Below are 14,020 nucleotides of genomic sequence, written 5' to 3'. Positions count from 1 at the left end.
TGTTGAAGGTGATCTTTCCTTATCGTTTGTCCGTGGTGTCTTGGCGTTATTTTACTGTCTATATAAAATAAAAGATTTTCACCATTCATATCTCCACGGTCTATATGGAGGTATGTTGGCTACCTGGTCGGGGGTTAAGGGAACGGTTTGGTAAGGGTCTTGCCCTTGTTCAGCGTTTAGAGGTCCTGCTTGGGACCTGGGTCAAATTTAGTAGGATCTCCTTCAATGCCCATAGGTATTGGATGGCGGGGATCCAAACTTTTTGACCCCCTCATAAGTTAACTACTATTAATACTATAACCCGGCTATTTAGGACTGTATCCCTGCTGACTCAGACTACTTAGCCGAGGGTAACGTCACCGCCAAAAGCGGGGCCTACCATAATTTGCATTAATAACTTAATTCATTATCTTTCAATAATCCGACCCTTTAGGATTGTATCCTTGCTGACTCAAACTACTGGGTTGAGGGTAACGTCGCCTTCAAAAGAGGGGCCTACTACAATAACTAAGATAATCTCTTAAACAAGTGCAAAAGTGCGAAAATAATCAAAGGTTATACTAATACACGTGTCGGAACCAAGTGATTCATCTTGTCTATCTGTTTTTATTTTATTTTTATTTTCAGCATTTAGTTAGTTTTTATTTTTCTTAGTTTAAAACATTTTTCTAACCTTTTTGATTTGATTAGACGTTGAGGATAAACCGGTATTAAAAGCTCTTGTGTCCTTGGACGACCTCGGTATCTTACCAACACTATACTACGTCCACGATGGGTGCACTTGCCCATATGTGTGTTTAGTGTTAGTAAATATCGTGTTTTATAAATTTAAAACTTGGCTAAAAGTGTAAAAAGGGCTTAAATATATATCTAAAAACATATATACACTAACACGCATCACTTTCATTGTGCCTAAATAGTGTTATGGTCAAATAGGTAAATCGTTATTCGTTGTTACAATTTCAGAGATTGTTGGTCGTGAGTATTATGTCATTCAATCATAATCAATTGATGGCTGCAAGTTACCCTATTAGGCGTAGCCGCGTAGGTAAGTTTAGTTGAGGCTTGGTAGTAGTAGGAAGTGGTGCAAAAATACATTCAACCATGTCTTTGGTTACTATTTCCAAACTTGGAGTACTAATTCAAGGAAAGAAGATGCACATTTGCATGTATTTTTATCATATCTAGGAGTATAGCCGTTGTGAGGATGGGTGGGTGGGGTAACGGGTTAAAGATATTATGTTATGTGGCGGAACAGGGATTTTCCATGGTATCAATTCCATGTTCTCTAGATATAGATATAATGTTCGTTGCATTATACGACGCATATATCATTAGATAGTATGGGTTGTCATCAGGGGCAGATCTAGCCCTAATTACCAGGTCCCAGGAATCCATTCGGTTTGGAATTCTTAGTAAGAACCCATATAGAATTTATAAAATTTTGAGTGAAAACATAGAAAAAAATTCCTAGATCCACCACTGGTTGTCATGTCTAGTGATTCACCCTTACAAGTTACAAAATACACTTTGGCCGGCCTGGCTTTTAACATGTTTTATTCTTAGTTTCATTTTACACATTTATAATCGTTATAGAACAAACACAACCTCATCTAATCTAACAGATAAATGGGTCGAAATTGCCAGCTCAAAGTGCTAAAGAACAAGGATGGGTTTATTAGAGGTGTACAAATCGGTTTTTTTTTAAAACGGGTCCGGTTTTTAACCGAACCGGTTTTTTTATCCAAAAAAAAATATCGGTTTTTTTATAGCCGGTTTTTCAAACCCAAAACAGTAACCGGTCTAACCGGTTTGGATCGGTTTTTAACCGGTCTTTTGCCAAAAAAAATTTTGCAAAGATCAAGAATAGTAACCGGTCACAAATCGTCGGTTTGGTTCGGTCCTAAAACTGGTTTAAAAAGAAAAACCGGTTTATGTTTTTTTCCGGTTACGGTTCTAAAACAAAGGGCTGATCATTGCATCTTGTACCTTTGATTCATCTTTTCAATATTGTTGGAAAAGTTATACACAAATATGGTTTATTTGATCCAAAAGACACTATGTATAAGTTCCTTAAGTGCATTTTTTCCTTTCCTATTGAAACCGTAAAGACTTGGTCTTCTATAAGGGGAGGCGGGCTAGAATGTTATTGTTCCGTGATGGGGACTTTTCAACGCGTGGAAAAAACAAATTCCCACCGCCACTCCAAGTGTCACGCGTGATAGTTCAACGGTAAACCCGATTTCGTTATTTTCTTCACGGCGTGATGGGTTTTTTTGTGAGGGAAATTGTTGGTTGGGGGAAAATTGTTGGGTGTGGTGGTGAGTGATGACCATTGCCACCAAAAAAGGTTGTGAGTGATGAAAAATGGTTGCTGACATGGCGAAACATGATTAGATATTGTGAGTGATAGAATTCTATCACTACTACTAGTGACCACCCCACCCCCTAAGCATACTTCATATTGGGCCCAACAATTATATAAGTATTGTCAAAACGTTTTCTGATCCATTAACATCAATTAATAACTTCGATTTTGATCCATATATTAATTGGGCTATTCTAAATTAATATTTTGATAGTCTTAATCCATTTTTTTATTTTTACCTTTTTAGGGATTAGTTGGGCTATTGATCTAGTTTTAATCCATTTTTTATTTTTACCTTTTTAGGGATTAATTGGGCTATTGATCTAAATGGATATTTTGATAGTCTTATCCATTTTTTATTTTTACCTTTTTAGGGATAGTTTTACAAACTAGCGACATATTTTTACACTTTTAAGAAAAAATAGCTAAAGCTTATGAGATATAATAGCCTATTCCCATCGAACTGATCTAAATAGATAGATCATTTACGTTTTGATCATAATATTGTGTACGCTTGAAAACTTTTTTGAATTTTGCTATAGAAGTGTATATTTTTATATTCGTAGTTATAAACCATAGTTGTATATGTAAGCTTATCATTTATGGAAATTGATAGCATAGGAAACACCTGCCTTAACTTATGAATAGTAATGAAACTACTCATGTGTTAAAACAGATAAAAGAATGTGATTTGTACGTTATAACTTTCATAGCGCACACAATGTTCTACTAACACATCTTCAGTTTTCTTAACTGAACCGAGCCCAAAAAAAAGTATATAAACTCCAATGATCTTGCCAAGAGGAATATTAAAAAAGAGTGATTGAAAAGTTACTCCAATAGCAGTATATGTTGGCCAATGAAAAGAACACTCAAGGCAATGGCAGTTTTCACTCCATACAACAATGATCCACAAATATTCAAGAAAATTTGAAGTCTTATTGTAACGGGAATGACGCAAAGTGATTGATCATTAGAACAATGCTCGAAAAGTGTTGCATAGAAAGTGTGGAAATTTATTAAGGAGGCTGTGAAATAGAGTTATTCCAACCTGGTTAATTTAATGGACAAGCTTTCTCAAAATCTTTCTGCTCTTTACGACATAATTCAAATTCATCGGTGTTTTGGTACATACAGCCAGCATAAGCGTCCATCTCCTTTGTGCACTTCTGATGAAGATCTTTTAGCCTGCATAATCAAGTTTCCAAATTAAATCACTGAAAACCTACAGATTTCCATATAAAGATAGCAATATGCATTTCTTGAAATACCACCTGGTAGTACTAACCAGGTCGTATTTTTGAACAAGTAGCTACAAGTGCAAGTACAAGTGGACTTCTGATGAAGATATATTAAAGAAGCATTATCAGTTACCATAGTAGTCCAAAGATAACAATATTCTTTTAAGTGGTGCAAAATATTATTGATCACGAATAAAATTGAATAAGTTGTGGTCAATATGCGGGTAGTCAATACACCTATACGCAAGAATCTTGTTATTTTAATCTCAATTCTCGTAAGTGAAATGAGCAAAACGTGGATAGCATGATTAAAAAATGAAAGATGAGGTTTTTGGTATAGCTGTTTGAGAAAAAAAATATCCTCATGTTGACCTCCAAAAATTCAAGGTAGATACATATTCAAAATATCCGGCTATCCGCTGTTTACTCAGGAGAAGAACTTTGTTGGTGATAATGATTAAAATCAAACGTGTCTAACTTTGGCAAAAGTAGCTAAAGATGTGTTAATAGAAGTCGCATTCAAATAGCGTTTAAGACAAGGTTCTCCATGTTTCTTTAGCTTGTTGAAACCATGGTTACATTCAATGAATGGAACAAATTGTAATATAACTTCAGCAAATTTAACCATCTTTTGATGTTTTGCTTTTAGTTTTTTAGTTATTTTAGTATTATTAAGATGCTTTCCTATCATTGAAAAGTCTAATTTTTTTTCCAAATTCATACACATTTTTTAACCATTTAAGAAAAAAGAACTGATCTCCTAGACTGTTCTTCACAATAACCAAACCAAATCTGAGTCTTCCATAACAAAAAACTAGAAAATGATTGAGCTCTAACAATCAAGATGGTAATCAATTATCAATGCAAAGAACAAATTTAGCATATCATGTATGTGACTAAGGCTAAAAGATGGACTCTTACCTAAGAGGTCTTTACATAGACTATAGTGTGGATCTTGGTTTTAAAAAAGCGCGCCTCAGGCGTGAGGCGATCAAAGCGGTTTGTAAAAAGCCTTACATGAAGCGGGCCGATGGCGGCATTTTTCGCCCGAGGTTAGACACTTATTCAATAAGATTACTTCTGCAGCTAAACTTTGAGCATAACTTAAAGTCTTAAATTATATCATACAAGTTCATCAACTAGTGAACATAATTAGGGCTGCAAACGAACCGAACGAACACGAACAAGACCTTGTCCGTGTTCGCTCGTTAAGAAATATGTGTTCACGAACTGTTCATGAACACTTACCGAACAAGATTTTGTGTGTCAGTGTGTGTTCGTTTGTTAAGGAAATGTACTTGTTCGTGTTTGTTTGTTTTTGTTTGTTAACTTTAGGCAACGGACGAAACGAACACCGATGAACGCAAATGAGCACAAAATATCTAATACACTGACACTTATTAAACATTTTATTTGTCGGAGTTTTGAAGTATTTAAATAAAATATAAAAACTAAAAACACTAACGAACTATCGAACACAAACGAACACGTTACTCTGAACGTTGACGAACGAACATAAATGAACAATCGCGGCCTCTGTTCATGTTTGTTCATTTAACTAAACGAACGAAATTTCTTGCTCATGTTTGTTTGTTTTTAATAAACGAACTTTCTGCCGAACGGTTCACGAACTGTTGTTGAAGGTTTGGTTTGTTTGCAGCCCTAAACATAATATAACTAATATGTGTCTATGTAGATGACAATGCGAGATTCAAATATGCAAAAAACTGAAGACTCACAGTGAAAGAACGCAACGGGTGACTTGATTGCCTTTATCAAGGCATTTCTCAGGGTTAGGATCGTCTTTTTTGCACTTCAAAAAGGCGATATTTTGGCCTCTGCATTTACCGGCGATATGCTTCGACGCTGACATCAGCACCGCCGATGTCGGAATCGGTTCTCCGACGGCATCTACCGCAGTTGCCATCTCAATTTGATATCGATTGGAAGCCCTATCAAGATCAGCATTAATAAATGAGGTCGTTGTGTTATCAAATGTAAACTAAAGAAATCATACTGAATCGAAGATGAACACGAAACGGAATTTTGATTAGGGTTTCCTCACCTTTTGTGTGTGTCAACTGTTGCCGGAAAGTGGTGAAAGCGAGTAGAATGAGAAGGCAGGGGTGGATTTGTCAAATAGGATAAGAAGAGGGGTAATCTATTAATCAAACTTGAACAAAAAAATATCGAAAATATATGGTTTAACCAGTTTTTGCCCCAATAGTTTAAAAATAGTCATTTTGCTACTTGTTGTTTGTACTTCTATTCTAATTTGTTCCCCGCCCTTAACTCCATTTAATATATTCGTTAACTAGAAGGGTATTTTGGTAATTTTACTGACAAAAGTAGATACATTTAAGTCTTTTTCCATACAATATCTGAATATATATATATATATATATATATATATATATAGGTTTAGGTTCATTTGTGAACACTTCCTAATTGATGAACAAAACGAACAAATCCTGGCCATAGATCTTCTTAACTAATACACAAGGGTAGGATCGTCTTTTAACATTTATAGTTTTATATATAATTATCTATTTAATTATTTTCTGGCAGTTATCAGATCATAACCACCCACACTTCAATATGGCGATCAAATTCAAATTGAATCCATCAACAAAAAAAAATTGTGTCCATACTCCATATCTTCCAGTTCGTTCTTCAGATCATCAACCATCATTCACTTGGTTCTTCTAATCATCAACAAGCAATTGAGCAGCGAATTTGTTCCACTAAAAATTTACTAATTATGACACAAACGAACGATCAACATGTTGTTTCTGCGAATTTGTTAATTCATCAGAACTCTGAACGAACAGGACAACAACAGCAAGGTATAGTATTAAAACAATCGTGTATACAAGTTTGTATCCAGTGTCGCGCGTAAATCTGATTATTTATCCCAGCAATCTAAGCCATAGCTTTTGGATTAACATGATTTCGAATACACACCTGTGTTATGTTTTATTTAGCTTTTATGATTATTAAGATGTATAATTTGTGACAGATACAAACCGTCAGCCTGATGTTGCAACCAATTTGTTAATTCCTCAGAGCACTGAACGAGCACCAGGTCCAAATATTAGAGATGACCATCGACCCATTTCTTTAGTGAATGAGTCGATCGATTCCAGTTGTAACGAAGATAACAAGTCAAATGGTAAAAATAGAGCTTAAATGAAAATGGGTTGAATAGATTGAACGACATCAATCTCCAAACGAACAGGTTCGTGAGCTTCAATCTCATAGCATCGTGGATGACGAACACGCTTCAGGTATTTTACAACTACATCTTTTTGCACACAATTGAATTTGGTGAAAAAAAAACCAATGCATTTGCAACACTTAAAAATATGTACATATCAATTGCGTCCAGGTCCAAATATTAGAGATGACCATCGACCCATTTCTTTAGTGAATGAGTCAATCGATTCCAGTTGTAACAAAGATAACAAGCAAAATGGTAAAAATAGAGCTTAAACGAAAACGGGTCAAATGGGTTGAATAGATTGAACGACATCAAACTAAAACTTTTAATGCATAAAACCTCCTAAATCTTTTGTTCACAAATAACTGGATTATTACTGAAATGATATAAATTTTGTAATAATATTTTACAGTTGACACGCTAAGTGTTTAGAAAAACTGGTCTAAGAGTTTCTTTTTAACCTGACCCGTTTCAAGTGATCCAGAAAATGCCCACCTTGACCTGTCACCCAACTCACCCATTTCGCCACATCTACCAAATATGACGGGTTGATACGTTAAATAACCAAGCTTACCATATTGTGCTTGTTGATCTGCCAGACAGGAACAGGGTTCATCAAAGTAGATAACACAAATGGCTTCAACTTAGTCCCGGAATCTGAATTTGAACATCATGCTTCTTGCAAGGGGAACCTCACTACCAACGAGTGGACCCCAGCACCTACTGACACGGTAAACTTCATAGAACTTGGTTAGTCAATGAACTTTAATAATTTAAATCTAAACATCTAAAGAAGATTTTATTGAACTTTCTATTGCAGGCATCTTTTGTGTCCACTAAACCTCCTAGAAGTGATAACTGAAATGGATTCATTGCTGCAAATGTCATGAAATAGCATCCACAATACTAGTGATTGCATTTTCAGTATTAAAGCTACTGTGTACGTTTGTTCCGAGGAATTGTGTGTAACTGAAACTAAGATGTGTTTGCGCTAATGAATAATACATTTGACGATGCTATTCAATTTGCTTGCTGCTTAATTTAAATCTTTTTTATGATTAATTGGATTATAGAATCTGTTAACGGGATTATTTTATTTGAAACCTTATTATAAAGACCTCAAAATATTACAATCGGCTATTGTTAAGCTACAACAAACAAAGCTGTATGCATAGTAAATAGACCAAGACAGGCCAAAACAGTTAATCATATGTTAGCTTGACTAGCTTCACATATTCAAAACACCCTTTACTGGAGTTGAAGATTTCAATTAGATTTAGGTTCGGGTAGTAACCAATACGTAACCGAAATCGAGTGTAAAATGGGTCGGAACCGACCCTTTTATGTTGGGTATTATTTCGGGTAATAATCTACAAGATGTTCGGTTATCGGGTCAGTTTGATTCGTTACCCCGGTCGGGGTGGGATATTGATAAAGCGCTCATCACTACAAAAAGCTTTTTTAAAACTAACTGAGACCCAATTGAAATTATATGAATAAAAATTTGCAATTCGATACTCCATGACAATTGACAAACCATATATATTTTCGTCGATTATTAGTTCAGTAGGTTATTATTTTCTACCGTAACTCATGTGTATTTGGTTTTTCTATTACTATCATTAATTAGAATATTTTGGGTTGCACATGTGTACGAATTAATCAGTCTTTGAACAAGCTGTACTATCTTGTAATTTCAAGAATGCACATCTGCGCGACCATACAACCAACAACTATATACACAGAAAACGAACATTAAGGCGACGGTAAACGTTATCCCATACATGATAGGTCCACATAACATGATTAACACCAAGCGAAACTAAGCATAGTAACGAGTCTATTGAGCAAAACGAGCGAAACAAAAGCAAAGTTATTGTTTTAACACCAGCATAAAAATTAAGCCACCAGTTTACATGATTTTGAACAACCTTAAGTTGAAATCCATTTTTTCACACCAATTAAATCGATAGATCGTATAGTTCATGTAAACCAAATTCAAAATATGTGTACTTCGTCACCAACACTTATCCTATGTACCCAACAGTCTCCACAACATGTATACACATGTGTATTCATAGCACTTACACATGTGTATTACTATAGTAGTTAAGCTAACAGGTTAAACCATTTCAAAGAACATCAGCTCAAAATGTCCCAGCGATCTTCAATGATTCCCATCATATATCGCATCGCGTATATTCCGTAGTCTTCATACTTTCCTATCGTTGCCCAACCAATCTCCAAACGAACAGGTTCGCGAGCTTCAATCTCATAGCATCATGGATGACGAACACGCTTCAGGTATTTTACAATTACATCTTTCTGCACACAATTGAACTTGGTGAAAAAAAAAACAATGCATTTACAACATTTAAAAATATGTACATATCAATTTTCCCAAATTTTATACACATGTGTATTTCGTCGCTTACACATGTGTATAGTAACTGTTAAATTAACATATATCACAATGAAATCTCAATACAGAACATTTGTATTATTTATACACATGTGTATTTCATCACTTACACATGTGTATTATTTAAAAAGCTCAGAACAAAACATTTTTTTTAATACACAAAGAAATCGATTGAGCAAAAAAAACAAACTACAAGTTTTTAAAATACTGGCAGAAATACACAAAAGATCAGGATGATACACTATGTAATCAGTCCAAATACACATATACTTCTTTCTTCATACACAACAAAGTAAATCCAAATTTTAAACAGAACGGATTTCGCAATACCGATGTACACACATGAAGAGGGTATACGTATACATTCGATCAGGATTTAAAAATCGACAAAAATACACAACATATCAGAATGTTACATGATGTAGTTTGAACAAATACACATCTAATCGGTTCATTATACACAGTAAACTAAGCCCTAGCTTAATAGTTGAACGATTTCGAGACATAAGGGCAGAACCATACAATACATTCGCCCAGCAACTACAATCGGATTACAATCTATATAAATAAGAATAATACACTACCAAATCGGAAAGAATACTCTACCAAACGACTTATTAGACATACCAAAATAAACCCTAGATTTTGAAGAAAGGGGATTCGTGTGTATAAACAAGTAGTATACACAACGATTTCAAGAATAATACACTATTCAACGATACCTTGATATAATGCTTGCAGAAATCGCCATTGAAAGATTGAAGAAATCGCTGTTGAAACAGGGAGATAGAAGAAGATGCAGTGTATTCATCTTCTGGGTAAACTGATTATTAGAACGTGGGTTTCAATGGATTTTGAGAACAACTAATTACGATTGTGCCCTTATGCAGTTATTGTAAATCAGTTTTTTGTTTTTATTAATTAAAAAATCATTTAAATCCTAAAATCAAGATCTCCTCATCCAATGGCTAGGATCTGTTCATTTTTGTTCACAAAATTAACATTGTTCACTCTTGATCCCTACCCTATATATATATATATATATAGAGAGAGAGAGAAAGTATAATGTACTTCAAGGCTTAACCTACATTAACATACATGACAAAAAATATAACGTGCGTTATTATCATAGAACGTGCGTGATTATAGTCCCATGCGTGATTTATGTGGTCCCATGCGTGATTATGTGGTCCCATGCATGATTATGTGGTCCCATGCGTGATTATACCCCTGATCCAACGGTTACCATTGTCTCCTACGTGATGTATGATAAGGCTTTTTGTATGTTAACCTTACTCTATATATATATATATATATATATATATATATATATATATATATATATATATATATGGTAGGGTTCCAGCGTGAACAACCTCCTAAGAGTGAACTGCGTGAACTCGTATGGACCGTTGATCTTCATCATCTTGAGATTATAAGAAAATGGCAAGATTGTAATTATTGGGCTAAATTTATATATTTAATTAAATATAAAAGGGTATTATTGTATATTTACAATTAGCAATTATGGAATCTTGTAACCGAAATTCTTAATTTGTTGAATATTTCATAATCTCTCCTAAAAAATAGTGCACTTTCAAATCTTTTTCATTATCTATCAATATCTCCTCAATTATTATTTTTTTATTATCAAAGAAAAGAAGGCAGATAGAAAGAAGAGTAAAGGGCGACGACGAAGAACACTGATTGTCGTCATTATCATCTTCGTCGGAAGCTGGAAAGGATTAACAAGCGACCAAGGTACACCGATGTCATCCGCGTGTTTATTTGATTTTCTGCCGTCGATTTTGGATTCTTCAATATAGGGATTGAACTCCAAATTTTGTAATTTTTTATGTTGTACTGATCTACTGGAGTATTAGGGTTCCGATTTAAGTTTTTTAGAGTTCAATTTTTTTGGAAAAAGTTGTTTGGATTGTTTCGATGTTGAATGGGTAATCGCCATTGTTATCAATATTGTGTTAGGGTTTAGTTTATTTTTTATACCATTTGTACACATGTGTATTCCAGTTACAAGTATTGTTTTTTTGGGGGAAAATGTGATAAAGATTGTACACTGGGTTGTACACATATGTACATGGTGTTTTTTTAGTTAATGTACAGGGTTCTGAAGATTTATTAATTATATGTTGTAAAAGTAGTTCTAAAGGTTTCTTAATCACACGACTCTAGTTGATTGATCTTTTTTGGTCAGTGGTATTTCGAGTACATGTGTAATTATTTTCAAGTATAGGGTTGATTTTACAAATTAGTTGTTGTTGCTCTGTTTTTATAGGTGTACACATATATATTGGAGTAGGTTTTGTGGTATCTCAGTATAGGGTTGATTAAAGTCGTTGATGTGCACTTGTGAATTATGTTGATTTATATTGAATTGGGGGAAGAAGTTTTATTTGTTTTTTTTTAGTTGCAAAAAGGGACTAGTGTGTGTATTACTGTTCGATATACACATGTGTACATTGGAATTACCGGTGTACACATGTGTATGTTCAAGTTGTACACATGTGTATTGTGTATCGTACACAGGCTAACTCAAAAACCATACAATATAACGTACTTTATATTTTTAATTTCCTGCAGAAAGACATTGTCATAAAGTACTTGAAATCAGTTAATCATCCGAAGTGGCGGGACTTTTATGGGGCATTGCTACTCGATTGTTTGAAATTCGGTTGATTGTGGCGTTTTTGCTATGCGACAAATGGACACTTGATTCAAGGTAACAACAGAAATATGGGATAATAGACTTGGTTCAGATGAAAACAAGAACCGTGATGAAATCCTGAAAGAAGCGCTTGCATACGACAAGGCGAATAGGACTTTATGTAACTTGTGTACGATGCTTTACTAGGAATTTTAGGTCTATGCTCACATAGAGTATATGTATGTTTACACTTGTGTATTGATCATAAACTCGTTTAGTTCTGCACCTGTTTTATATGTGTATACGTGTGTTTGTTAAAAAAATACCCATATGTGGAAAATAAAGTGATAAATCAGTTTGTTGTTTAAAAAAACATTGTTGTAATTAAATTGCATAAAAGATGAAATACATATGTTAGTTTCTCTCTTTGAAGTTTCCAAACACATACAAAAGCCTGCTAGTTGTGTGTACTCCTCATACATTGCAATTGATTCCTCCATTGTTCTAAATCTAGCTTTTAGAAATGGTTTGAAACCGAGGTGGCACAGTTGGTGTCCAATACCTTGTCCCATTGGGACTTTCGTATACGTTACTTGCAACCAACTCTACACGTTTAGAGTAAAAAGTAAGTTAAACAAAATATTGTAATTATGCACATTAGAATGATTATTATAGCAGCCAATAAACGCATTTGTTGTAAATATAGGTATGCATATGTAAAAATCGATGTGTACCATTAAAACAGTAAAGGCACCTATTGAAGCAAATTTCGATGTACACATGTGTATAAACAACCATTAACAAAAAGTCTGTAAGATTTAGAAAGAAAAAAAAACATGAGTTGTACATATGTGTATAACATGGGGATAATATAAAACCAAGAAAGTTAAGAGTATTGTTATCAATATACATCTGTGTATATAAGTATACAACATCATCCTTCAGATAAAACATAATACAAACATCCCGACCATCTGTAATCATGATGACAAAATCTGCAAACCTAGAATACATATACACAGCGACGATGTCAGGATGAAGCAAAACCGAATACAAACACAAAGGGACATTGTTAAAATACGAAAATCGCAACATAAACGAAAATTCAAAATCAATTATTATCCTTCTGAAATGCATTCGGGTCAACCAGTTTGAAAGTAGATGCAGTCAAACTCATCCCATCTAGTGTTCTTCTGGATCAGCAATCATATTTCCAGTGTACAAGGGAACCGTTTGAGATCATTGTCATGCACCTACGATGTTAAGCGACAAAACTGAAACATCGAAAAGCATCTGTTGATAAATAAAATAAAAATCAGATACAAAACAAATATGTACACCGTGCGATAATATGAAAAAAAAACTTGGCCAACAAACCTTTGAAAAGGTGTTTAGGGTGAATTGGATATTGCAAAATTTATTTGCACCGATGAAGAAGAATTGATTGATGTTGATGATGATGATTTGATGATGTCATATACAACCAACAATTGTATTTTTTTCAAAGCTCTCAGTCGTGAACCAAAATCCAAGTAAATGTTTTCTCAATTCTAAAACCAAATTGAAAAACAAAGAAAAGAAACTTGCGATTTTGATTTTTTGCTTAATTTCTTGCATTCGAATCTTGATTCATTTGAGGGAAATATTGAAATCACAAGATTATAGGAATTAGTTATCATGTTTGGTAACTGATTGTGATAAATCTCTTTAAAAATTGATATATAATTTAAAAAATAAAATTAACTTTATATGGTTAATGACAATCCTACCCCTTACCATCTAAAACAAAATCAAGGGCCAAGATTAGTTCACGCAGTTCACTCTTGGGATTTTGTTCACGTTTGAACCTAATCCTATATATATATATATATATATATATATATATATATATATATATATATATATATATATATAGGGGAGGGTTTAAATGAGAACACATATTTTTTGTGAGAACCATGAGAACAATTCTCAGCCACTCATTTATATTCCCTAGTGTTTTAATTAAAAGGGTAAAGTGGTAATTAATCCTAGATGAATCATTCACATCCTTTTCCCCTGTTCCAACAACTATACGCAACCTTCCACCATTCTCTAATTGATTCCA

At 34.0% G+C, this 14,020-nt stretch overlaps 1 protein-coding gene and 1 long non-coding RNA gene across 2 annotated transcripts; one reads left to right on the top strand and one right to left on the bottom strand.

Annotated features, from left to right (window-relative positions):
- Positions 1–3,177: 3,177 nt before the first annotated feature.
- LOC110929928 (NADH dehydrogenase [ubiquinone] 1 alpha subcomplex subunit 8-B) lies at positions 3,178–5,782 on the bottom strand. Its single transcript, XM_022173115.2, has 3 exons — positions 5,675–5,782; positions 5,349–5,561; positions 3,178–3,556 (listed from the first exon to the last, which is right to left on the bottom strand). Exons 2-3 carry the CDS (start codon positions 5,534–5,536, stop codon positions 3,424–3,426), a joined length of 321 nt encoding a protein of 106 aa, XP_022028807.1. The 5' UTR covers positions 5,537–5,561; positions 5,675–5,782; the 3' UTR covers positions 3,178–3,423.
- A 1,322-nt stretch (positions 5,783–7,104) lies between these two features.
- LOC110928072 lies at positions 7,105–7,875 on the top strand. Its single transcript, XR_002586115.2, has 2 exons — positions 7,105–7,560; positions 7,650–7,875. It is a non-coding gene; the product is annotated as an uncharacterized LOC110928072 (long non-coding RNA).
- Positions 7,876–14,020: the final 6,145 nt, after the last annotated feature.

This window comes from Helianthus annuus, chromosome 3 (assembly GCF_002127325.2).
Source record: "Helianthus annuus cultivar XRQ/B chromosome 3, HanXRQr2.0-SUNRISE, whole genome shotgun sequence".
In the NCBI taxonomy this organism is placed as follows: domain Eukaryota; kingdom Viridiplantae; phylum Streptophyta; class Magnoliopsida; order Asterales; family Asteraceae; genus Helianthus; species Helianthus annuus.
Note: the sequence above shows the minus strand (reverse complement) of the source record. Positions and strands in the feature narration are given on the sequence as shown.